The sequence below is a fragment of the Taudactylus pleione genome, unplaced genomic scaffold (assembly GCF_031769625.1).
Source record: "Taudactylus pleione unplaced genomic scaffold, aTauple2 ptg000190l, whole genome shotgun sequence".
NCBI classification, from domain to species: Eukaryota; Metazoa; Chordata; class Amphibia; order Anura; family Myobatrachidae; genus Taudactylus; species Taudactylus pleione.
In genome coordinates this window covers 164337-189980 of record NW_028284592.1, presented here as the reverse complement: position 1 = coordinate 189980, position 25644 = coordinate 164337, and the positions used below count along the sequence as shown (strand labels likewise).

The 25644-nt window shown below is 43.8% G+C and overlaps 1 protein-coding gene across 1 annotated transcript in view; it reads left to right on the top strand.

The window, feature by feature from the left end:
* Positions 1-2542: 2542 nt before the first annotated feature.
* LOC148519328 (lysine-specific demethylase 4C-like) overlaps positions 2543-25644 on the top strand; it is a gene marked incomplete at its 3' end in the record, with an annotated part of 174882 nt that continues 151780 nt past the window's right edge. Inside the window, exons 1-2 of the mRNA XM_088476617.1 lie at positions 2543-2643; positions 19234-19394. Coding sequence (XP_088332743.1) covers positions 19254-19394 — 141 coding nt within the window. The remainder of the gene's footprint in view (positions 2644-19233; positions 19395-25644) is intronic.

The window sequence follows — 25644 nt, the reverse complement described above, 5'->3', positions numbered from 1 at the left end:
TTTTAGACCCACCCATTGATCTCCTCATTATATGTCTTCTTTGTCTGCAGTGGGGGTGAGCTGTTATTATTGCTGCTTTTTCTGTAATATGTGTAAACCCTATTAATAACACAAATCCCATAAGGGAATCTAAATTACTGTTGTTGTCTGATCGGTTTATTTCTTCCTCTAGCTCTTACAGAAATGTGGAGGATGTGCAAGTACAACAGTGTTACCCAAATCATCACTGCAACTTTTCAATCATTCTTGCAACTGTTTTGTAAAAACTACCAACAAAACAGAAACACTTTAAAATTTATTCTTTTATTTTAAAAAATCTCTATTTATGACTTTGAGACACAAATTCCTTTTAAATCTTCTCTGAACGCTATCTGTCTCTCTATGGGGCTTATGTATTAATAATTGCAGCACTGCCACTATTATTATCAGTCTGTATCGTGGTGGATATTTTCATTTTGAATTAAAATATTCCCATTATGTATTAACTGTAACTCACAGGCATGGGCGCCGAGAGGGAGGGGGGGCCGGGCTTGCTAGAGAGGCCCGGCGTCACCCCCCCCCCCTCCCTCACAGCAGCTCAGCACAAAGCAGGAGCAGTCTCCTATGGCTGTGCGTCCCCCCCCCTGCTTAGCGACGGCTGGAGGGCTTACAGCGCCCCCCTCCCCGGCGCTCCGCTACACGACCAGGCTCTCTACGGCCCTGCTCACAGGGACTGCAGTAGCGATGACCAGTGTCCCTGTGAGTTACATCCCTCGCATATTGGAGGAGTCTTCCACTCCTGTCTGTCTGCCCATCCCCTTTGGAATGTAAGCTCTCACGAGCAGGGCCCTTGTCCCTCATGTGCTTCTCCTTCCCCTACTCATACTATCGTCTACTCCTAATTCCCCACAAGGGCACCTAACACTTGATTGCTAATGCCCTGCTGCTGATTTGAGTGTTATGATCGCTAATGAAGCAATTTTTATAAACCATGTCATTGTCCTGCATTGTTATGCACTGTAAATCGCTGTTTTTTTGTTTGTTCATTTATGTACTTTGTTAAACACTGCACGGACTGCCCGATATGTCGGCCCGTCAGTGCTGGGATCGTGGGCGACATCGCTGGGTACACAATCGTTTAGTGTGTATCCAGCTTAAGGCCCGTATTTAATTAGACATGAAAAGTCGGAAACTTTTTGCCTGTTGTACTTTTCACCGCATTCGCCTGTTTGAGATGCAAATTTGTGGCATGCGCGTCCCCACGATCCCCCTATTCAATTGCAGAACAGGCGAAAACGCAAATAGGCGATTGCACAACAGGCAGAAAGTACTGCATAGATTTGGGGAATCAGTCTGTACCCCAAAATAAGATGCACTGACACTGGAAATCATTACAGATGTGTACTATTAGCCCTAATAGAAATACTTTGTGTCTTTAATTTGTGTTAAAAGCTTTCTAGAAGCATATTTGTAAAAGTGGTGAAAATGATAGAAAACAGTTTTTGTGGAAAATAAATAGTCCAGTTAAATTTGAGGTACTTGAAAATGGGTGCTAGCATATATTTGTGCCTCTAAAGTGTACTTTCAAAAAATGTGAAAAATCAACCTGCCGCATGCACCTGCAATCCTAAAGCCACCAGCTCCCCAAGAAACCCATTTAGCTACTTTTTATCCTTGTCCCCCCACTTTTTTTTATTTTCGTACCAAAAATGACGTCTTTTTTGGGGTGTTCTGAGGTCATTATTTTTTTTGGGGGGGGGAGGCTGGGCTGATAAGTCCTTTGGGGGGGTGTCCAAAGGCTTCTGAATCAATTCCCCACATTTGCACCCCAAAATAGAGATTTTGCACTTTTTTCCGCCTGCCTTTCATTGGAGAAACTTTTCCGCCTGTTTCAGTGCATCGAGTTTCCGCTTAGGCGAATACATCCTGGAATTGAATGAAGAGATAAGACGCAAACAGGCGAAAAGCGGCAATAGGCTAAACTTTTTCACTAATTTCGATTTTTCGTGTCTAATTGAATACAGTTCTATGAGTCAGACTGTAGGTCCCATTGTCTGCACCTGCTGCCCATTTTCGGCATCAATCATCGCCTGAACATGCAAATTCATGAAGTTATGTAGAAACTGCAGTGTCTACATAATTTAGTGGGGGAAAAAAGCTTTATAAAAGGCATATATATATATATATATATATATATATATATGACATCATACAACGTAAATGCTAAAGAGTGTGGTTTATCGTACAGAAATCATCCAGTTTTGCAATAGATGAATGACAATATGAGCTGTGTGTGGGGATGTGGCTAAAGACCTGTACTGGGGTGTTGGAGCCTGGAGGCACTCTGCATACTAGACCATTATCGTGATAAGGGAGAGCCCGATGCAGTGCAGCCCCCTCCTGTCTGTGTTCAGACTGTCACTGTGTATTGTAGTATTGTAGCGCACGCAGCACACAATGGCCCGGCGCGCTCCCGGTAGACAGCTGAGGAGTCGGGCACGCGCACCCACCGTGCACACTTAACCCTCCGTAATCCTGGACACTCTGACGTCACGGTCAGGACGTCATCAACCTCAGCCGAGACAGCCCGAGTAGCAGAAAGCAGCGACGCCACTGACTTGTTCTCGGGACTGGGACGAGCGGTATTACAGCTAGAGCGGATAGGTGAGTGCTCGCAACCCCTCCGGGGAGCGTGTAACCGCAGTCACATTTGATTATATGGAGCCCCGCCATCCCCCATGTACCAGGGTATGTGCCTGTCTGGGGGAGGGGACTCTGTAGATACCTATAGAGGACAGGCTGCTGTGCATGGGAATGTGTGTGGGCTGGTAGGTGTCTGACGGCCGGTAGGTGAGTGCCCGCTGGAGGGTGGGTGTTTATTTACTGTTTCCACACATAATGACCTAGGGATCACAGGCAGGTGGAGTTGCCCCAGCTCCGATGCCGCCATGTTGTGTGTGGGCAGGAAGTGAGTTCTCCACAGTTTTGGGAACTGAGAATTTCTTGAAAATCTACGTATAATAGATGAAATTTATACTGCGGTTTTTACACTTGGCTAAAGTCCTTTACTCTTCAATTTTAACACTGTAGTTACCTCTACTCCTTTTCTAGGTGGGGGATTGTAGAGGAACTATAGGGATATCAACTGTTAGACGGTATAGTTTCGGGAGAGAGATATTGTTGCTTTTGTTTAACTTCTTGCTGATTTTGCTTGGTTGATACTTTGTTGTTTTGTATTGATAACCTAATACATCCTCATTGATCTGTATATAATGTACTGATACCAATTGGATATTTTCAGCATGTTTTCACTTCATAAGCCAAAGTCATACTATAGTCTAAGAAAACAATATTGTTGTTTTTAAAGCTATGTTTTTATGAAATGGGATACTGGAATAAATTTGTATTGGTAATGTTAATTGGTTTTAAAAGAATTCCAGAGATTCTTTAAAAATAATGGTATAAACTAAAGCGGTTCACATTAGTACCATACAACTCTTCCACCAGTGGATTTGTACAAATATTTGTTGAGACATTGAAGAAGCCAGCCACATGCAAATTACTCTAACACAAAATTGACAATTTGTTTCTCAAAATGCAAAACATGCTACTTCTGTGCAAACAGCTGAAATTCTGTTTCTTATCAGGATCGTGAGATGTTGTTGGGACTTAATGAAACATGATATGTTAAATTAGTCCATACAATTTTAAAGGGTCACCAAACCTTCTAATGATCCTGAATTGGTGACTTCTTATAGGTCGATCATACTACTAAACCAAGATTTTCAGGAAATTGATGGCCAACTGCTTTCAATGTATTCTACTTCCAAATTTAACGCATCACCAATTTATTTTTTTCGCCCACAACATGTTCTCAGTGAAAGGAATAAGGACTGCCCTTGTGGCAATTATTGCACACCCCACCTCTATTCGTCTTGCCTGGGAATGCTTTGGAAGATGTGTAAAGGCTATTAATAATGTCTTTGTCCCATTCGCTGACATTATTTGAGGCCCAAGCTTTTGTTTGTACCTTTTTGTAATATTTCAATATTTGTATTCTTTGCAACTAATTCTCTGATTAATGGTGTCCACAGCTCTCCCATAACTATGACCAGAGGCACATGACATAGGTGCTCTATCTCTCCCTCTCCCTCCCTCCCGTTATTCATCATAGCCTTGGATCCACTATTGCCAATACTGTAGTCGTGGATGGCTTTACAGGCATCCTCTTATGTATCCATGAGGTTAAACTTCAGGCATTTGCAGAAGATTTGATTTGATATATTTCAAACCTTGAAACCTACTTTACCTAAAATCTTATGCCACGTATCCACTACGCAACATTACTGAGCAATTGCACGATTACGACATCGTAATCATGCAATTGATAAGTAATCCGGCACAAATCATACACATTAATGTCGGAAACGACCAGAGATGCGCGCTCCTGCTGCTGGTCTTTTCCGACATCAGTCATCGCCCGAACATAATGGTCAATCTGCCGATAATGACAGATGGACCATGTTCGTGGATGATTGATGTGCCTACATTGAACGACTGATCGTTCAGTGTAGGCACAACACAGACTGTGAAATGACTGCACGATTACAATGTCGTAATCGTGCAGTTGTTTCACAGTCTGCTATTGGATACACACCTTTAGAGAAATTAGAGTTTGCTTTCGGGGTGTAAAATTAATCCTGACAAATCGGAGGCATTTTTTTCTGGGCCCTATGCTATTCCGATTTCATAGGCTAACAAGGGGTAGATTTACTATGCTTTGAAGAGAGATAACTACCAACCCTTCAGCTCCTAGCTGTCATTTTACAGGCTGTGTTTGAATAATTACAGTTAGGTGTAGTTAGTTAGTGATTGGTTGGTACTTTATCTAGCGTTTCAGCGGGGCTCCGCGCCCTGCCCTACTTCTAAAGGGCAGAAAGCACCCTGCTCTCCAGCACCCCGCTGAAACAGCCTGCGGATTCTGTCCCCTCCCGCTGGCCGCAGTTTCCCGCGGGTGGGGAAAACGGCGGTGCAGCAGTCACTGCCAGTGAATGGATGTCGGGTGCATGCGCCCGGCATCCATTCACAGTGATTGCAGCGCTGGGGGCTGCCCGACATGTCCGTAAGTGCTGAGCACGCCCCTAAGAGTGACTTAAAGGAGACGCATCACAAAGGCATGCCCCCTTTTCGGGCGCGCTTAAGTTGGAGAATGCTGGTTAGCGTGACTAAAGCATGGAATTTAGTTGCGAGAACAGTCATTTACTGACTTAAGTCTGCTGTTAGCGCCGTGCTAAACTGTAAAACAGCATTGCGGATGGCCCTTTAGTCTGGTTTCTTCTCGCATGCCCAGGAGGATGCAAGCTGAAATCTTCCTTTGTTGGCTTAACATCGCAATTTAAAAGCTCCCTGACCTCCTGCCCATTTTTCTTGCTTCCAACACATCAACTTCAGGTGTGTGTGTGTGTGTGTGTGTTATATTTTATCTATCTCAGGGGCGTGTAGGCAGGGAAGACAGAGCATCCCCTGTCATACTCCCTCCTCTAACATACCTGTCATGTTTCAGAGTTTTGATATAAAAAAATGTTTTTTACAAATGTGTGCCTCCCCAGCCATTGACCTCACGTCATCTGGGTTAGAATCATATTTCTTAAGGAAATGGCGATTATAACCCAGATACATTATCATTCAGAGTATTAGTACATATAGAAACAAATAATAGAGGGGAGATAGAAATTTACAATTGGCAAAAAGGGAGTTTTATTGTATTTTTATGTTGGATAGTTTAACACCAAGGGGTAAGAATGAAAATATAGATATAGTTTCTTTTTTTTAGAAAACTGGGTATTAAATGTATGATATAAATAATGTGTATGTACCCTATATACATGAAATGTGTGTACATCTTGTATATGGAATTTCTTTTTTACTTTTTGTGTATATTTTTATTTTATATACTTTTATTGATTTTAATAATGTAATAAATGACAAATAAATTGATGTAATTAAAATGAGAAAATTGTTCCAAATAGAATATTTACATATAAACAAGAACTAATATAGCCAGGATAAGATGTAGGCTTTTAAGTTTGGATTTGTTGGTTACTAAGTAAACTTGTAGGTAGATATACCATTTTTAATTTGTCTCATAAAGTACGCAATTTCCGCTAGATATTGTGGGTAAACTATAACCAATTGATTTATAGGGAGACATCCCTTCTGGTTGGTGGCCGGGAAGTAATGGTAGTCCGCGTGTAGTTTTGGTGAGTTGTATTCTGGGTCGTGCATATGACCGGGATGGAGTGTGTCACCATCGCTGGAAACAGTAGGCGATATAATTAGGTTTTGATTAATTAGTCGGAGGACGTTACAATATTAAACGTCATCTCCCAGCGCCCAGTGGCAAATGCAGGATTTATTGAAGGGGGTTTCCAAATGCTTGATTTTAGAGTGAGTGTGGCCAGTGCATGAAGAGGGAATAATTAGCACTGATCCAGCTTTGCATCATACAAAGTGTATTGTTCCGCCCAGAAAGTTTTTCCAGCCGGGTGGCATAAAAAAGTAGCCGAGTGGGGGTTCGTAATTATGCGCGCGCCGGGAAAAGGGGTATCTCCCTTACCCCACTAGCTCTCAGTCAAATGTGCCCATTATGCAGTGCCCCCTATATTTGTGCCCTTTATAGAGTGCCCCCTGTAGTTTAGCTTTGCCCTTATGCAGTGGGCTGAAGTAGAGCCCCTATGTAGTGCCCCCAGACTGGCCCCTTATGCACTACCCCCAGGCTTAAATAGTGTCCCCTATGCAGTGTCCCCATTACAGCCCCCCTATACAGTGTCCCCATTACAGCCCCCCTATACAGTGTCCCCATTACAGCCCCCCTATACAGTGTCCCCATTACAGCCCCCCTATACAGTGCCCCCATTAGCAGCCCCCATATACAGTGCCCCCATTAGCAGCCCCCATATACAGTGCCCCCAGTAGCAGCCCTCTTTTATACAGTAACGCATACTCACAACAGAAACAAAAATAGACAACTTACCTGATCCCTGCTCCAGCCGACAACCGCCGCTGTCAGCTGCTCCCGGCCTGCTCTGCACTATGGGAGAGACATCATGACGTCTCTCCCATCAACCGCTGCTGGGGGAGCCGGAATGGGAGCTCATGAGTGAGCTCCAGCCGGCTCCCTCCGTGGCCGCAGCAGCCAATCAGTCTGTATGACTCTCATTGGCTGGCTGTGCTGATATGACAAACACACAGCTGCCGCTGGCGGCTGTGTTTGTTTCTGTGTAGGGCAGACCGCTACTCACTGTGGTCCGCCCTACATTTGTGGGACACTAGCGGCGGGTGCAGGCCCCGGTGCAATGCACTGGCTGCACCGCCGATGTTACAATGCTGGGCGGTGGGGGATTTTTATCGGGCGGACCGCCCGACAAATAAAGCGTGTGGAGAACACTGTTGTGTGTCATAATTCCAGCATATATACAGGACCAGCGATCACAGTAAGCCATTAAATGCAGCAGTAGGGCCATCCTGCCTGAATGTTTTATTTCAGATGTGGGCACCATTCCAGAGCATTGGAGCAAGTCTGGGAGTCTGGGGGAGCAGCAGAAGAACCTAGCACTGCCCTGGACATATATATACATATTGGTCTCATATGCACTGGATAGTGTATTATTATGCAGTATTAATAATTAAGCCTATAGATGGTCCATATCAGTGCACCCCTAACAGTGCATATTTTCCAGATCTCCTAGTTGGTGCATAGGTGTATTTATTACTGGCTGACACATGTTAAAAAAAGTGGTGCTAATTATTTCATTTGTGATACTGAGAAGAACATGCAGCACTAGTAAAATTCTATTATATTACTATTTCTATTGTGGTCATGGTGTGGGCTGGCATGGGGGGGGGTTTCAAGGCAACCGGAACCCCCCCTGCGTTTGCCTATGGCGCCTGCACCTGAACGTTCTTTTCGGACTATGGTTGATGGTAGTAATATAGATTCTGACTGACCTAAATTGGAATGGAGGACTAATAGTATATAAAGAAGATCCTGTCCTTATACTTTAAGTACCTGATTTCTGGCGGGAATAAATGCCGTTATTCAAACACTAGAGCTACCAATGTATAATGTGTTTGTCCCTTGTCATCATGTTAACATAGATGACTGTGGCCATATTTTTAGAAGTCTAAAAATTATAGTTTTTTGTCACTTTTTTTATAATAAATTTTATATTAGTATAAGGAAAACATAAATGTCCATAGATAGAAATTAACTCCATACTTTTAATTTGTAAAAAAATAGATCTATAAAGAATTTTAGTAGTGTAAACAATTAATAGTTGGGGACACAGATATACAACTTGGAACAGTTTCCTTATTGACTGATGGTGACCGTGTCCTATATAAACTGGATCATATGACAGTAGTACCATATTCCTGGGGAAGTCAAGGCGACGAAACGCATTGGTTGAGTCCCTACTCTCTCTTGTTTTGGATGTGCAGGATCTTTGAGGTCATCACTCCTTCTGTTGGAGCTCCAATCTTTTAGATTAACTGGAAGCACTGAGATACCACTCTCCCTGAGATCGCATGTCTTAAGATAAGCTTATTTGATCAAGTTTAGAAACTGATAACATTTTTAAATATTCTTAGTATACAGCTATACCTAGAGAACAATCGTGAATAAATGATACCCTGACAAGCTAACAAACAAGTTTGGGTCCGGTACCCATAATTAATTTTTAGCCAAGGAGGGGCATATTTTAAGTGCAAATTCTACCCCATAAGCGCTTTTCTTGGTCCTCTTCTTTTGTATCTCTATTTCAGATACTTTGCTGGATTGGATCCTTCAAGGAAAGCTGTTATACATAAAATATTTGGTTATTAATGTGTTTATAACCTGTTCTTATATGTTAGAAATATAGAGTTATTGTAGACTTACCTAGATAACTCCTTTTTTCTTCGAGGGCTCCCTGAATGCCCTGGGTCCTCCTCCATATATACCCCACCCCTAGCCATAGGACTTCAGTTTAGTTAACAAGCCTAAAGGCAGGAGACGGAACATCAATTGTACACTAGAAACACTCTTAAAGAAGATGAGGGAATCTGTGACCGAAAGAAAATCACTCAATGAAGTCACGTGCGTCAGGGATGGCGCCCTGTGGACCCTATGGACCTCAAAGAAAAGGAGTTCTCAAGGTAAGTCTACCATAACTCTATATTTCTTCTTCGGGATCCACAGGGATACCATGGGGATGTCCTAAAGCAGTTTCCCTATGGTAGGCAATGCTTCTGAGCAGAAGGAAGAATTCGTCGCCCAAAGGAAGCATCCTGGGAGGCAAAAGTATCAAAGGCATAAAACCTAAGAAAAGTGTGGACAGAAGACCACGTGGCAGCCTTGCACATCAGCAGAGGCACCACGACTGAATGCCTACGATGGCCCTACAGACCGAGTAGAATGTACTGTCACCGTGCTTGGGACATGAAGATCAGCCTGCGTGTACACCTGAGAAATAGTCATGCGTAGCCATCTCGCCAGAGTCTGCTTATTAGCTGGCCATCCTTGGTTGTGAAAACCATATAATACAAAAAGAGAATCTGATTTTCTAACACAGTTTGTACGCTCCACATAAACACAGAGAGCACGAACTACATCCAGGGAAGCTTCACCTACAGAAAGGTCTGGAGCCTGGAGCTGGAATAACAAAATCTTCATTTACATGAAAATGGGGACACTACCTTAGGAAGGTAACCCTCCCTTGTTTGTAGAACCGCTTTATCCTGGTGATATGAGCGACAAGAGAGCTCTGCTAAATCCGAGACTCTGCGGGCAGAAGAGATAGCAAGCAGAAAAAGTGTATTTGCTGTCAACCACTTAAAATCTACAGAGTCTAAAGGTTCAAATGGGGTAGCTTGTAACCCCTTAAGAATCAAAGTCAAATCCCACAGTGCTGTTGGTGGAACAAAAAGAGGCTGAACTCTCAGAACTCCTTGGAAAAAAAGTCTAGCATCTGGTAATGAAGTAATTTTCTTCAGAAACCCGCACTCTCAAAGTGGTCAGGCAGAGACCATTGTCTAACCCTGCTTGCAGAAAAGCCAGTATCCTGGAAATCCTGAACACCTTAGGATCATATTCCTTATGAGAACACCATTGACCAAGCTCTGTAATAGAAACGGGCAGAAGCAGCATTCCGTGCTCTAAGAAAATCCCTCCGCTTTTAAGATGGAAGATTCAAGAGCCACGCCGTCAAAGCCAGACTGGGCAAGTGAGGATGTCGGCAGGGACCCTGCATTAGCAGATCCTGCAACAGAGGGTGAGGATATAGAGTCTACCGACAGATTCTGTATGTTGGTGAACCAATGATGTCTGGGTCAAGCCATAGCCACCAGTATTACTGTTCCGCCTACCTGTTTGAATTTCCTGAGAAATCTTGGGAGCAGGGAAATTGGAGGAATGAGATACGCCAACTTGAAGTCCCATCTTACTACCAGTGCGACCACGAAGGCTGCTGATTGGTCTCTGGACCTGGCCCTGTACCTGGTTAACTTGTGGTTGTGGCGTGACGCCATGAGATCTATCTCTGGTAGACCCCATTTGTTTACCAGGAGCTGAAACACTCCCGGGTGGAGAGACCACTCTCCGGCATGTATGTTCTGGCGACTTAGGAAGTCTGCTTCCCAATTAAGTACTCCCGGAAGATGATTTTCTGCCCAAATGAGAACCTTTGTCACTTCCTTCATGGCCGCATAACTTCTTGTGCCTCCCTGATGATTGAGGTAGGCCACTGTAGTTACATCGTTGGCCTGGAACTGGACATGCCTGCCCTGGAGCAGGTCCTGTGCCCTGACAAGTGCTTTATATACTGCAGTTCCAGAATGTTTTTTTTGGCAGATGACTTTCCTGATTTGTCCATCTCCCCTGGAAAGTGTGATGACCTGTCACTGCCCCCCATCCGCAAAGACTGGCGTCTGTGGTGAGAAGCACCCAATTTGGAATCCAGAACAGACTCCCTTTGTTTAGATGCTCTTTTTTTATTTTTTTTTATTTAGCCACCACAGGAGGGAGTGATGAACCTCCTGGAGGGAGAAAGATCATCTGGGACCATATTAAATGATGCTGTCCGTTCCACCTGGAGATAATCAACCATTGCAGGGGACTGGAATGGAGCTGAGCATACCCCACCATGTCGGAGGTCGATACCATTGATCCCAGTATCTGCATTGCTAACAGAATGGATACTTTTCGCTTGCGTAGCAGCATGTGTATCCGCTTTTGATAAGGCCCCAATCTTGTCCTCTGGCAGAAACACACTTTGTTCCTGAGAATCTAGAAATGCTCCCAGATGTACCATCTGCTGTGTTGGAGAAAGTGATTTCTTCCAATTGATGATCCAGCCGTGCCTTTGTAGGCAGGCTATAGTCAGTTGAAGATGGTGTTGCAAAACCACCGGAGTCCGTGCCAATATCAGAAGGTCGTCCAGATATGGCAGTGTTCTAACTCCCTGACGCCTGAGATAAGCAGTCATGACTGACATTATTTTGGTATATACCCGTGGAGCTGTAGAATGGCCAAAGGGTAGAGCCTGAAATTGGTAATGTTGCTGAAGGATAGCAAACTGTAAAAATTGCTGTTGGGATGGGATAATTGGCATATGCAGATATGTATCCTGAATATCCAAAGAAACCATGTAATCTCCCAGCTCCATAGCCAAAATAATTTGCCGGAGAGTTTCAATGCAGAATTTTTGGGAACATAGATAAACCTGTTGAGGGTTTTTAGATTCAGTATAGGGCAATATGCCCCACTCTGCTTCTGGAGCAGAAATAAATTTGAGTAATAACCCCTTCCGTATTGGGACACAGGAACTGGGACTATTACCCCTGCCTGTAGCAGGGAGTGAATGGCTTCCTGAAAAGCCAAGGCCTTGTCCTAATCTGATGGAGGCTCTGTGGCAAAAACTTCTGGTGGGGATGTCTCCTGAAAGTGAGAGCATACCCCCTGAGAGACCACTTCTCGGACCCAGGCATCTGTAGTTGTTTGATGCCAATAATACATAAACCGAAGGAGGAGGTCCGCTCCATCAGGCCGAGGACTTGTTGCCCGGCTTAGAAGCTGAACATCTTGTCTGGCTAGACCTCTTAGTTTGTCACTTTTCGCTTCCAAAAACTAGTCGGCCTAGAGAAAGTCTGTCCTTTAGCTCTTTCCTGAGGACTGAAGGACTGAAAACAAACCTGCCTAGCTCTACTCTTTAACGTAGATGGCAGACCTGCTGACTTTGTTGCCGTCGGAGTAGTAAATCATGTTATCCAACTCTGCTCCAAAGATTACCTTTCCATGAAAGGTAGGATTTCCTGCGCCCTCTTTCATCCTGTATCAGCTTTCCAAGATCTTAACCAAAGGGCACTGCGCGCTACTATGGATGCTGCTGATGCTTTAAAAGCTAAAATTCCAGTATCCACTGCAGCCCCTCCCAGATAGGAAGCCGCTTCCGTATGTGGGAGATATATATCATCTCTTCTCTGGTAGCATTTGGTAGATAATTTACCAATGCCTCAATCCACTCTTCAACCGCTTTAGCTACCCAGGCTCCAGCTATTGCTGGACTGTTAACAGCTCCAGATGTTGAAAATATTGCCTTAAAACAGGCTTCAATCTTTTTATCTGTGGAATCCCTCAGAGAAGAAACTAATGTAGCATTTCTGATTAAATACGTTACATGAGCATCCACAGTAGGAGATACCCCCACTTAGTACATACAGAAGGTGATAACCGATACAATGATTTTATTCTCTAATTACCCCATGCCTCCTCAATAAGCTCAGTGAGCTGTTCAGACACAGGAAACTCCGTTTTGACCACCTTTCGGTGGTGATTTGGCAGATCATCAGACTCCTTTGTTTGTATCTAATTCCTTTTATTGCTCATATTTGCTACAAATTACACCGTAACAAATTTATTTGGATACAATGGATCAACTCGGTGTGAACCAGCTGATTAGTTTATTTCTGGGAGATGTTAATGTATCATTACAGGTTGAGTCTCCCATATCCTAAATGCTGGGTGTATTTTGGATATCGGAATATTCCATATTTTGGAATATTTGCATACCATAATGAAATATCTTTGGAATGGGACCCAAATCTAAACACAGAATGCATTTATGTATTATATACACACAGCCTGCAGGTCATTTTATACAATATTTTTAATAATTTTGTGCATCAAACAAAGTTTGTGTACATTGAACCATCAGACAGCAAAGGTATCACTATCTCAGTCATGCTAAATATATTACATATTTCGGAATATTTGGATATGAGACTCAACCTGTATATACATATATGAACATGTGCGCTTCATTGCTTCTATAGGAACTACACCAAGATTTGCCCTTCTGCCAATCCAAAGTGGGTGATTAAGACACAAGCTTTGACTGTAGGCTTTAACATAATGCACAGTTCCTGCCAGTGATTAGAATAGTAATGTCCGCCCCCTGTAACCCCACCTACCTGCCTGCCACTACCGCTGGCGTAGTATGGCACATCATGCTGGGAGAGAGAGGAGACTGCTGCTGCTCTTTGGCAGCAGCATCCCTGGTCCCTCCGCAGCGTGCTGAGGTGACTAGAGAGGCTGCCGTCGCTGAGCAACAGTCTCCTCTCCACCTGCTCGATGTGCAACTGACCTGGGCCTTTCCAGCAAGCCTAAACCCAGGTAAAAACTAACCCCTTCCGCCCCCCTCGGGACCCCGCTAAGGTAGTTTTTCAGTCATTCGCTAACCCAGTGGTTCCCAAACTGTGCGCCGCGGCACCCTGGGGTGCCTCGGGACACTTGCAGGGGTGCCTCAGGTTGGTGGTCCAGCTCCAAATCAAATTCTTTATGGTCAATGTAATGTAAATACTGTATGTGGACAAACAGAAGCACAAGCCTGTCCCCATCACATAACTGACCCTAAGGATGACAAACTTTTGGCTTAGGGGTGCCGTGAAAACAATGCTGATACTCTAGGGTGCCATGATTCAAAAAAGTTTGAGAACCCCTGCACTAACCTATGTTTTTCCCTCCATTTCCCTTCATCCGTCACCTGATAACAAAACAAAAAAATAATTGATTGCAATCTTTCAAATTTTGGCCATGGCATCCAAGGTTCCTAGTAGCCAAGGACATGCTTCAGGAAGAACCATTGCCTCTACCTCTTTGTCCATATTTATTTTTCAAGTATCCATTTTTTTTTCCTCCTAAATATAGAATAGCCACAATCAATGGCATAAATACTGAACAGGAATAAGGCTTATCAAAGTCTGTAATCAACACATTCCTGCAGGCAAGTAATGCTGGGTACACACTGGCCGATATATTGATCGGCCAATATATCGTGCCCCTTTCGGCCAGTGTGTACAGATGATGTGTCTGTGAACGACGTTGTTCACAGACATATCGCATTGGCTGTGCTGCACAGCTGATGGATAGATATGTCTGCAGACATCTGTCCATCGGCAAGTGTGTACGGGCGATTAGCTGATCACCCGTACATGGGCGCCAAGATTTGGGAGGGGGGGGGCCGCGAGCAGGTACTAATTACTCTGGTCCGGCACCGCTCCCCGTCCCTTTTAGGTTCACAGCAGCCCAGCACAAGCTGCTGTGTGCTGGGCTGCACTGGGAGACTGTCCGAGGCTGCTACAGCAGCAGACGGAGAGCCTCTTATGCCAAAGTGGGGGAGCGATCACTCTGATCGCGCCCCCCCTTTGGCTGTGCGCCGGGCTGAAGGGCACACAGCACCCCGCTCCCCAGCATACAGCGCCGCAAATGGGGTTTTTTCTTTGAAGGGGGTGTGGCCACGATTAGGGCACGCCCCTTACCCGACACAAGGCCGGCCCAACCCGCTGCAGCATGCAGATGCTGGTCGTTCAGTATGTATAAACGACCATCATCTGCAGATCACTCGATCTGCAGATATATCGCTATAGTGTGTACCCACCTTTAGAGAATCTCCTCCTCAATTGTGCATTACAGAATTTGAAAGATATTTATAACATTTTATGTCTCTAGTATTCAGTAAATCCACCAAACCTACCATTCCATTCGTCTTTACCTTTCTGTAGTATGGCTTCAGTAAAGGTCTGTCATTTTACATGCTGAAAGTTACCAAATTATTAGTGAAGAGAGACTTATTGGAGACCATAACGAACTCCAAAAAATACATTTGTTCTTTTGTGAGACCTCTAGTGCAGTGGAAGGCAAAGTGTGGCACTCCAGCTGCTGTGTAAAAACTGTGGTAGAGCATGCTGGGATATGTAGTTCCACAGCAGCTGGAGTGTTACAGGTTGTCTACCACTGATGTAGTGCTTGGTGCTCCGATCTTTATTGCTACCCAGGTTGGAGACTACAGGCTTTATAAATATCTACAAGTATACAGTGGTCCAAAGGCCAATCCAACATTCCTATTAAAAGTTGCATCTTCATTTCACATTAACCAGATGGTTGTAATACCATGAACTCGCTATACAGGACAGAAAGTGTAAGGAATACTGAACAGTTATTAGTGATTCCATTGGAACCATGGCAAGGTGATTCCCTTTTTCAAGCAAGTCACTAGAAGATGGATTAAATAAGTAATCATACAGTTATACAAGAAAGCTGTATGTAAGGGGTAGTAAATACCAAGGGGTTTACTTACTAAGCTTCGAGTTCTAAAACCTGATGCTTCCGATCATGTTTATGCCTGAAATTTAAAAGGGCAATGATTTTACTAGCAAAACACAGCTAGGAAAATAAAATTTCTGGCATAAACATGATTGGAAGCGCTGGGTTTTAGAACCTGAAGGTTAGTAAATAAACCCCTTATGCTGGGTACACACTGACCGATTTATCAACCGTTCAATTGAATGGCTGATATCTCGTGTGTGTGTGTGTGTGTGTGTGAGCGATATGTCTGTGAATGACGACGTTCACAAACCTATCGCATCAGCTGTGCAGCACAGTCCATGGCCGATATGTCGGCACATTGTGCTGCATGTACGGATGGCCAGCCGAACATCCATACACTTGTTGCAGAGGCCACCAGTAACCAGGGTTGCATAAAATTCGGATTTTTAAAAAAGAAAAAAAAAAATCGGATTTATTTGATTTTAATCCGATTTTTTGGGGATTTAAATAGGATTTTTTTTTTTTAATTAACATTTTAATTTTAGATGTTTACACCTTGTTTTAGTAATACATGAACAATTTTTGAATTGAGAACAGTAACAAAATGAACACAGTAATAGAATACATAAACACTAAACAATTGCACCAAGAAGTACAATTAGGCTTTGAATTTCACTCAAATCAGTTGTTTGAGTCCAAGTCAAACACGTACATGTCATTGTCCACGTCCTCACGTTTGTCCTCAATAGAAAAGGCTCTGTAGCATGCAACCATTTTAGCTGCTTTTTCATTTCCTAATCTGTTGCGTGTTTTGGATTGTACAAATCCAAAATCCTTTTCAATTCCTGCACTTGATGAAGCTGCGGTGAACATCCGCTTCAGAAGATTTACTACAGAAGTGTCTAACTGAAGTTGAGCTGCGTAGGACATCCACCACGGTAGAGGAGATACTTGGCGTAAATTGTCCACTTCAAACATGTATGGTGCAAATGGTTTCATGGATGCACTGATGATGACCGGCTAATTTGACGATTATTGGCATGAGCAAACTCTATAGCAGTTTCAATTTCAGCAGGGCTAAGCTTTTTTTTTTCCCCTGTACCTAGGATCAAGTAGATTAGCCAGCAAGTGGGCATGTGAGAGTACAATTTTAGCTCTTGCCTTTGGACACCACAGCAATGTAGTAAAGATGGCAATCTCTTCAAGATCATCTAGCAGCTTCTTCCACACTTGTACGACCTCACTGATTGTGCAGTTGCGTCTTTGTGCACGATCAAGGGCTACAGCTACATCATTTGATTTAAATCGTGCAACCCTGCCGGTAACTGACATCACAATTGGGCAGGCACATGTAAATGCCCACCCAGTTTTGACACATCAGGCCGACGATGGTAAGTGTGTATGCACTTGCCAATCATCAGGACGGCAGATCGGCCGGATGGCAGATCGTTGTCCTAGTGTGTACCCAGCTTAAAAACACTCTCATCGCAAGTGGTGAAAACATTTTGGACAAAAAGGGCTCTGGCTTTGGTGAGAAAGCTCTGCAAGGCAGCATGCTGGATATTTCTCAATATCCACTATCAACATTTTGAGACCACCCTGAGTTTGGGTCCTTTACACACCTCCCATACCTGCTTGGCATCACTCTAACCACCCTGCTTAAACCTCCATTAGTTATAGTAGAGCTTATAGGTGCAGCAGTGTTTAGTGATATAGGACAGCGCTTCTCAAACTATGTCGTGACATCTTAGTGTGTCACGTGTTGGTCCCTGGTGTGTCATGCACATCACGATGTCTCTCACTGACTGGTTGGGCTGGTTGGGAGCAGAGAACCTCAGACAAATAGGATAGGAGACTTAAGCTGGGTACACATTTAACCATATGTACCCAGCCGATCTATCGTGTGATGGGACCTGCCGGGAGCGACAGCGGGGGCCATGCTACATTTGGCAGCATGGCCCTCGCTGTTTATGTCGTCCGACGGGCGACGTTGCTGACTATGTGCGGGAGCGCGCATCATCAGTGACTTTGAGGGTACACTCTAGACGATGTGCCCGATATGTCGTCCGATCCGGCCGATCTGATGACGTATTGTCTAGTGCAGGGGTGGCCAATATCATGCGCGACAGCGTGTGCAAAAAGGGGCGTGGCCTAGTTCTCACAAGGACACGCCCCATTTTTGTGCTCATGCCTTTGGTATGACATTTGCAGGAACATTACCTTGTGACCCTCGTTTTTAGTCACTGGGTACGCGAGCCCAGCACATTGAAAATATACAATTTACATATTTTTTTTCACTGTTGAAGTAAAAGGAAAAAGCCAGAGCAATATAGAAAACATTGAAAAAACCACGTTTACATAAAATCTACTGAAACATGCCTGATCCACATAAAATCTACTGAAACATGCCAGATCCACATAAAATCTACTGAAACATGCCAGATCCACATAAAATCTACTGAAACATGCCAGATCCACACAAAATCTACTGACACATGCCAGATCCACACAAAATATACTTCAGCTCCTCCATGTGTCACTGCAGCCCCCTCCCTTGCCTTTCCACCCACATTCATGCCACTGCAGCTGCACCTCGTGTCACTCAAGCCACCCTCACCCCCCATCCCCCGGATCTCAACAGCCCCACTCTGCCCCCATAAGCATGAAAGCAGGCATCATCCCCCAGCTCTGTCTCCTCACCCCACCCCTCTTATGCAGTGCCCTCTGTAGTTTTGTCCCTTAAGAAGTGCCCCCAGACCAGTATTTACCTGACCACTATGGTTGCCTCTGACTGGATCTAACTAGATCCAGCAGATGGGCAGGGCAGGCTCCTCACATTGCGGGTGACACACACTACGTCACTGGGAACGCTGGCCTCTGAAGCGATCAGAGGCTTCTTTAGCTTCTGACCGCTTCAGAGGCCCGCATTCACAGTTACAGTGGAGGAGCTGCAACTCAAAACCTATAGAGCCACGGGTTGGCCATCCCTGCTCTGTGTGTTCCCGGCATAAGAGGAAATGAACAGGAAAGGAGTCCAAAGGTAAGCAAACTACAATGGTTAAATAGAACAGAGTGGAAAAGGGCTGTTTGGTATGACGGCTAGGAGTGTGGGCTTTGGGTACAGTGAGGTTCATTTACTTTTATATCTTTAAACTGTTGTCATGCATGTGGATGTCACTCTTCTGTGTGTCACAGCAGAAAAAAAGTTTGAGAACCACTGGTATAAGAGGTGCACTGAAACTCTAGTTATTAGTGCCAAGGTTTTCTGTTTATTGCGAATGTATGTTTCTGACTGCTGTAATAACATTTATATACTGCTATACCTGGGAAGCACTAAGTATAAAGGGAAAAGCGGTCTTTGGTCAGATGGCCATATGTATTGGTCATATGTATTCATGGCAAATTGCTCAAAATCTGTTTCAAACCCATGGAGATACCTGACATTTTTTTTTAAATGTTTTCTTTCTTTTTCTGTTAATTTAGCTTACTGTCGTGTTTCAGAAATGTCAGTTGAAGCTTAGTATATGTGCCACTTACAAATTGTTCTACTAACTCGCCCATTTTAATACTAATCAGTTGCATTTTATTGAGAATTTGTTTTTAATTTTCGCCAGTGTAATCCCAGCTATTCACAATGACTGCAAAAGCCTTTGATGAGCAGAACCCTGCATGCAAAATTCTGACCTTCCGGCCAACAATGGAAGAATTCAGGGACTTCAACAAATATTTAGTGTACATGGAGTCTAAAGGCGCACATCGATCTGGTTTGGCTAAGGTAAGGGGACTGGCTTATCATGAACTTCCTAAAGATGATTATTAGTGGAAGATATGTGGTGAGCATTAGTCACCTGTCTTTTAGTTCCTTTAGAAACGTAATCCCCCCCCCCCCCCAAAAATAAATAAATAAATAAAATAAAAAAATAAAACCCCTGTGTAATAGCTCTGAATACACAGGCTACTAATTGGTCAATTAAAATATGGATTTGCAAATAAAAATGAATGAACAACCCAACAACATTATAAATTTCCATTATAATGCATGGGTGGTGTAAACACATGTTTAAACAGTTGTGAAAGATAGTGTCCTGACCTGCTGACATCACTTTGTCAAACCTAATAATTGTTACGATTGTATTAAATATGATGAAATGTTTTTATATCTGTTCCCTAAAACTTTTGTTCACATGTTCTAAAAAATATTGCCATGGCATAAAATGAATGCCTAGTAGTTTTGTGATCTTTGTAAATGTACTTAACTTGCAGCCTTGAGCTATATTGAGTTGTAGAACGCCTTGTCAATGTCTAATATCCTCATGTTTTTTGGTAGAGTGGGCATAAACCCATATTTAATCCTAATATATTTTTTTCAAAAGCAGTATGTTGACATTTGCCATGGCATGGAGTTGGATAGTCTAGTATTGGTGGCCATAATTGTACTTCTCATCTGGCCTGTGTACTGATCATAGAATGTCAAACAATCTGAACTGATGGTTTTCATAAATCCTTGGGCACAATCATTCACCCAGTCTCAGTCATTCTCAGTCACCCCACAGAGACATGAAATAAAGTAACATTGAGTTAAATGGACATACAAAAAAAACTTGCTGAACTTCTACAGGATACATAATAAAAAATCCAAAAATGAAAACGGGCCTAACAAGCTATATATTAGCAGCCACCCACTGACCTCAACATTAACCAGTCTTTTTACACCCCAATCCCCCCCTCCCCCAGGCTTTGTTCTGGACAGAGTATGTTCCACAACTGCCACACATAATCATATTTAAAGGGACAATTTTTCACTGTGCAAAACAAATGTTCATGCTGCACCTTATCATTCACCACGTTATCTACTCCCTAACTATGGGGCTGAAGCCTTTCATTTGGGATATTAAACAGTTGGCTGTATCACAGGGAGGTAAAATGACTTTGCTCCAAGGAGGTCAAAATTTCTCCCCAAAACATGTCTTAAATGCATGTGTCAAAAAAACATACTTTGATGGAAACCCTAATTCTGCAAATGTGTTCAAAGGATTGAAGATTACCTCCATAGTATAAGGCCCAGAGAGACTAGTCCATGCTTCATCCACAACTCGCATCCGTAGCGGAGCATCCCATATAGGGGCACAAGGGTCAAAATCCAGCCTTCCCATCATATTATGTACAAGAGACCAGGTCTTATAAGCCTTGGCCACTATAAGTTTTGCATGTAGATGGCGCTTACCACATAAAAGTACCTGTAACAGAGAGTTTGACTGACTCAACCCCCTCACTAATTCACAGTGAAGGTCATTTTAGTTCGCTGAACTGCATCAGAAATAATATAACTAGAGGTTAGGTAAGGCAAAATTTACGCCAAACCCCAGGCCTGCACAGATCACAAGCAAATTCTAGCACAGTTTAGCCCTTTAGATTAGAAAGCAATATATGAGCAGGAATGGAAATGGGGACTGAATAAATACATGACAAAGTTTTTAGGCTTAAGAATCCTTTTAATAAAGTTAAATCTGCTTGTAACTGTCAAGCAGAGTGTTGTCCACATATGAACTCTTCACTGCAAAAATCTGAGACATGACATTTAATTGGACATTCTCTGAAACAGCAGAGATCCAAATTCCCAAATATTTGAAAGAAACAGATCATTGCGGCAAAATCTGGGAGGGACTCTGGTACACGAAAAATATTAGATTTATCCCACTTTAAGTTTTAGGCCTGAGAAAGTACCAAACATAACCACCAAGTGAAGCAGTGAGCCCATGATGGAAGAGATGCATAAAGAACCACCTCATCTTCTCTGTGGGTCGTTCAGACCTCATGAATTTTAGCACAGTCATGTACAGAACATGCCAGGGGCTCAATGGTCAATGCCTATACGACGGATCATGAGAGTGTATGTACAACACCCACTCCATCTCCCTATGGGCTCTATTTACTACAATCCGCATTGGTAATGCAGATTGTAGTGTGATATTACCGAGTGAATTCGCATTGCGAATTCAGGCAATACCACAGGGATTTACTACAAATCCCTTGCAGGGACAGAGCTTGCGATAAAGCTTTGTCCCTGCTAATCCCCTTCGGAGCCTTATCACGGTATTTTTTCAAAAAATACCGTGATTAAGTGCCCGCGCATGCGCCGACCGTTCGCCGCAGCTACCCCCCCCCTCCGGCGCTAAGCCCTGGCACTAAGCCCCGCCCCCCGTGATTGCGGACCCCCTGAGGGCCCCCCCCCCCCCCTGCATGCACCAGGCCTCCGGTGATGTTCTCCATTCCTCCGGTCAGGTGATCTCCCATACTGCAACGGGGCCCGATCACCTGATAATCAGCTTGCGGTCTGTTTAGACCACACAGCTGATTACAGGGACCGACTACCGGCTCTGCTCTCCCAGTTAGAGCAGAGCAGGAGTCCGGTAACCGGGGGAGTCCCTGGATGACACCACCTCCAGGGCTTCCCCCGATATTTTTTTCACATTTATTTTTAGTAACTATGGTCAGATCACATTTCCCATTACAGTTATGGGAAATGCGATCTGCTTACTAAAAATAAGTGATACTTAGGGCGGTTGGAGTAGAATTTTACGAATTCTACTCCAATTGCCCTGTAATAACTATAGGTGATACTAAAATACCCTTTTTCACATTATCTTAGTAAAAATAATGTTGATAAATAGAGGCTTATAGCTCAGTTCTTAGGGGGTCTCCTGATGAGACAAGAATAGCTTGAGCTCAGGCAACCGTTTAAACGGGGTACCCCTTCGGGAAGGCTTTAAAGGCATCCCACAGTATGATAGGACGAGCTGTGCTCACATTAGCAGCAAAGTATTCCTCCCATTGAGTGACAAGCTTCAACCACAATCCCGTCTTCATCAACCACAGTGTATTATGCTTCCAAAGTGAGTGACTCCTAGGAAGGTTAAAAGCAAAAGATAACACTAAGGGAGAGAGGATGGAGATGTCGCGTTGCCTATATTCTACATCCACAACTGATGGAACCAAGCTGCACCATGGTCTGTATGCTAATCAGATGCAGATGTAACTTAGTATGGGAGTGTTATATATGTATGGGCGTGTTGGTATGGGAGGGGAGGCCCTAAGTACTGCCACCCACAGCCAGGCTTCCGCCAGCACTTGTGGAGACATGACAGACCAGCTACCCCCATCAGCTGTCACTGCACCGTCACCAAATGGATGGCGTCCAGCATCCCCGGGAGTTCTAGACACCTTCCCAGATTGATGAATATGGGGGTGTATCTTAAGGCCACGCCCATTTTTTTAGCTCTGTTTGGTGGTGTTTAGGTTGGAAGTCAGGAGCAGACGTTCCTATTTCCTAGGAGGGGAAGGGGTGGAGCCGGGGGGAGGGGAGGTGTGAGAGGCTGCTGGAGGGACATAGGGGGATGTGAGTTGCTGGTGGGGTCGCATAATGTGTAAGGTGCTTTACTGTGTAGCATAATTTTATTTATTTTATTATTTTATTTATTAACAGTTTCTTATATAGCACAGCATTCCGTTGCGCTTTACAATTGTAAGCATTAATAGAACAAAACTGGGTAATAACATACAGATATATAGGTAGGAAGGCCCTGCTCGCAAGCTTACAATCTATAGGGAAATGGGCATTGATACACAAGGACAGGTGCTATATATTGCATTTTGGTCCAGCCAGAATGCACAGTTTCTTGGTTGGCTGCATGATCCAGTCACACTGGAATGTCGACCAAATGTCATGCGGATGTGAGAGAAAGACGATGTGTGAGATTGTGTGTGGACTGTAAAAGGGGATGTAATTAGATATGGAAGCTATGAGGGTTATGTGGGATGTTCTGGAATCTGATAGGCTTGCCTGAAGAGGTGAGTTTTCAGGGAACACTTGAAGGATTGGAGACTAGAGGAAAGTCTTATTGTGCGAGGTAGGTTATTCCATAGAGTGGGTGCAGCCCGAAGAAAGTCCTGTAACCGTGAATGGGAGCAAGTAATGCATGGGGATGAGAGACGCAGATCTTGTGCTGAGTGGAGAGGTTGGGTTGGGAGATATTTTGAAATGAGTGAAGAGATGTATGTTGGTGTGGTTTGGTTAATAGCCTTATGTGTAAGTGAAAGTATTTTGTATTGAATACGGTAGAAAACTGGCAACCAATGGAGGTACTGACAGAGCGGGGCAGCAGAAGAAGAACGTTTTGCAAGGAAGATGAGCCTTGCAGCTGCATTCATAATTGATTGTAATGGTGATAGCCTGTTTTTGGGAAGACCAGTAAGGAGGCTATTGCAATAGTCAATGTGGGAAATAATAAGTGCATGGATTAGAGTTTTTGCAGTGTCTTGTGTGAGATATGGTCGAATTTTGGATATGTTTTTTAAATGTGTATATAACATGATTTTGAGACAGATTGAATATGGGGAACAAAGGACAGTTCAGAGTCAAGGATGACACCAAGGCAGCGAGCTTGTGGGGCGGGGGTGGATGGTCGTGGTATCAACAGTGATAGAGAGATCAGGTTGGTAACTGTTATTGGCCGGTGGAAATATAATTAATTCTGTTTTAGAAATAATATACTGTATAAGGAGTAGTACTGTGTGGCATAGCATGAATGGGCTCCCTGTGGTGTAACATGACTAAGGGACACTACTGTGCGGTGTAATGTGACAAAGGGACACTACTGTATGGCATAATTTAAATTGGAGGTACTATTGTGTGGACACTGCCCCATCCCAGCGAGGCCACACCTGTTTTTCAGCGCGCACAAATACTTAATTTGTGTATGGCAGTCCCAATGCTCTTTATGTACACACAGCACCAAATAGTGTAGTTGCGGCTCTGCTTTGGTGTGCACAGATGTGTCATCCTCTGCATTCAGCACTCCCTGCCCTAAAAAATTCCTACAGCGATCACTATCTAATCCTCTACAACTGCTAAGCTAGGGCTTGGTCAATTGGGAAAATGCCTTCCCTTTTCTATGTGTGTGTGACCTAAACCAATGTAGTGCCAGCTTTACCTAACACAACCAACCAAATACTAAATGTTTGACTATGGCACATGTTTGAATCCCCTGCAGTATGAGCCCTGTTCTGTGTATTATAATGTAGAGAATGATGCACACTTGTATGTTGTTATAATATTAATTCTATTTGTAAGAGCATATACTAAAAGTGGGAGCCGTCAGGAATAGTAAGGGAAGAAGTCTATGCTAGGAGCCAGGTGCTGATGCAAGGGGGGCCTGTGTGCTTTAAATGCCAGGGCCTATTTTTAATCCTAGTCTGGCCCTGGAAGGCCCCATAGCAAAAAGTTTGTAAGGGCCCTTACGTACCACCCAATGTTGATAAATGTATATAACACTTGTAACTTTGACAAAGAAGATGGGCCCCCCACAGCTCTGGGCCCCATAGCAGCTGCGCTTCTTGCACCTATGGTAGTTACGCCCAAGCTTGTCACTTATAATTATTTAAATGACCGTCCTAAAATTGTATATAGGTACTTACAGAATTTATCTTCCGGTCCACACAGATTCTGGTTCCGTCTATACTGGTTTCCTAGAAAGAGATTATCTGCCACATGGTGTTCCAGTCTAATCCAAACATCCAATTTTTTTTTCTCTTCAATAGAAATGCTTATTTTTATTTTTGCATTGACACTTCTAAATATTATTCGATTCTGGTGAGCACTTATGTATATACAGAGTGTGTTTGTGTGTATTATATACATATTCTATATACATACACATAGTGCTATTTTTTTCAGCAGGAACTCTGGGGGTCATTCAGACCCGCTCGCGAGCGCAGGACGCTCGCAAGCGAGTCGATGTTGCCCCACTGCGCATGCGCACGATGGAGGGAGCTCCATTGTACGCATGCGCGAGACCTGGATAGCGACTGGCTCTCCGTCGCTCCGGGTCTCGCACCAAAGAGGGCGTGCTGTCGATGTTGATTGACAGCACACCCCCTTTGGTGGGCATGCCGGGGGCGTGGCTGCCAGACGGAGGCGTTCCCATGGGAACGCCTACTGTCTGAAGCCGGCCCCACTGACATCACTA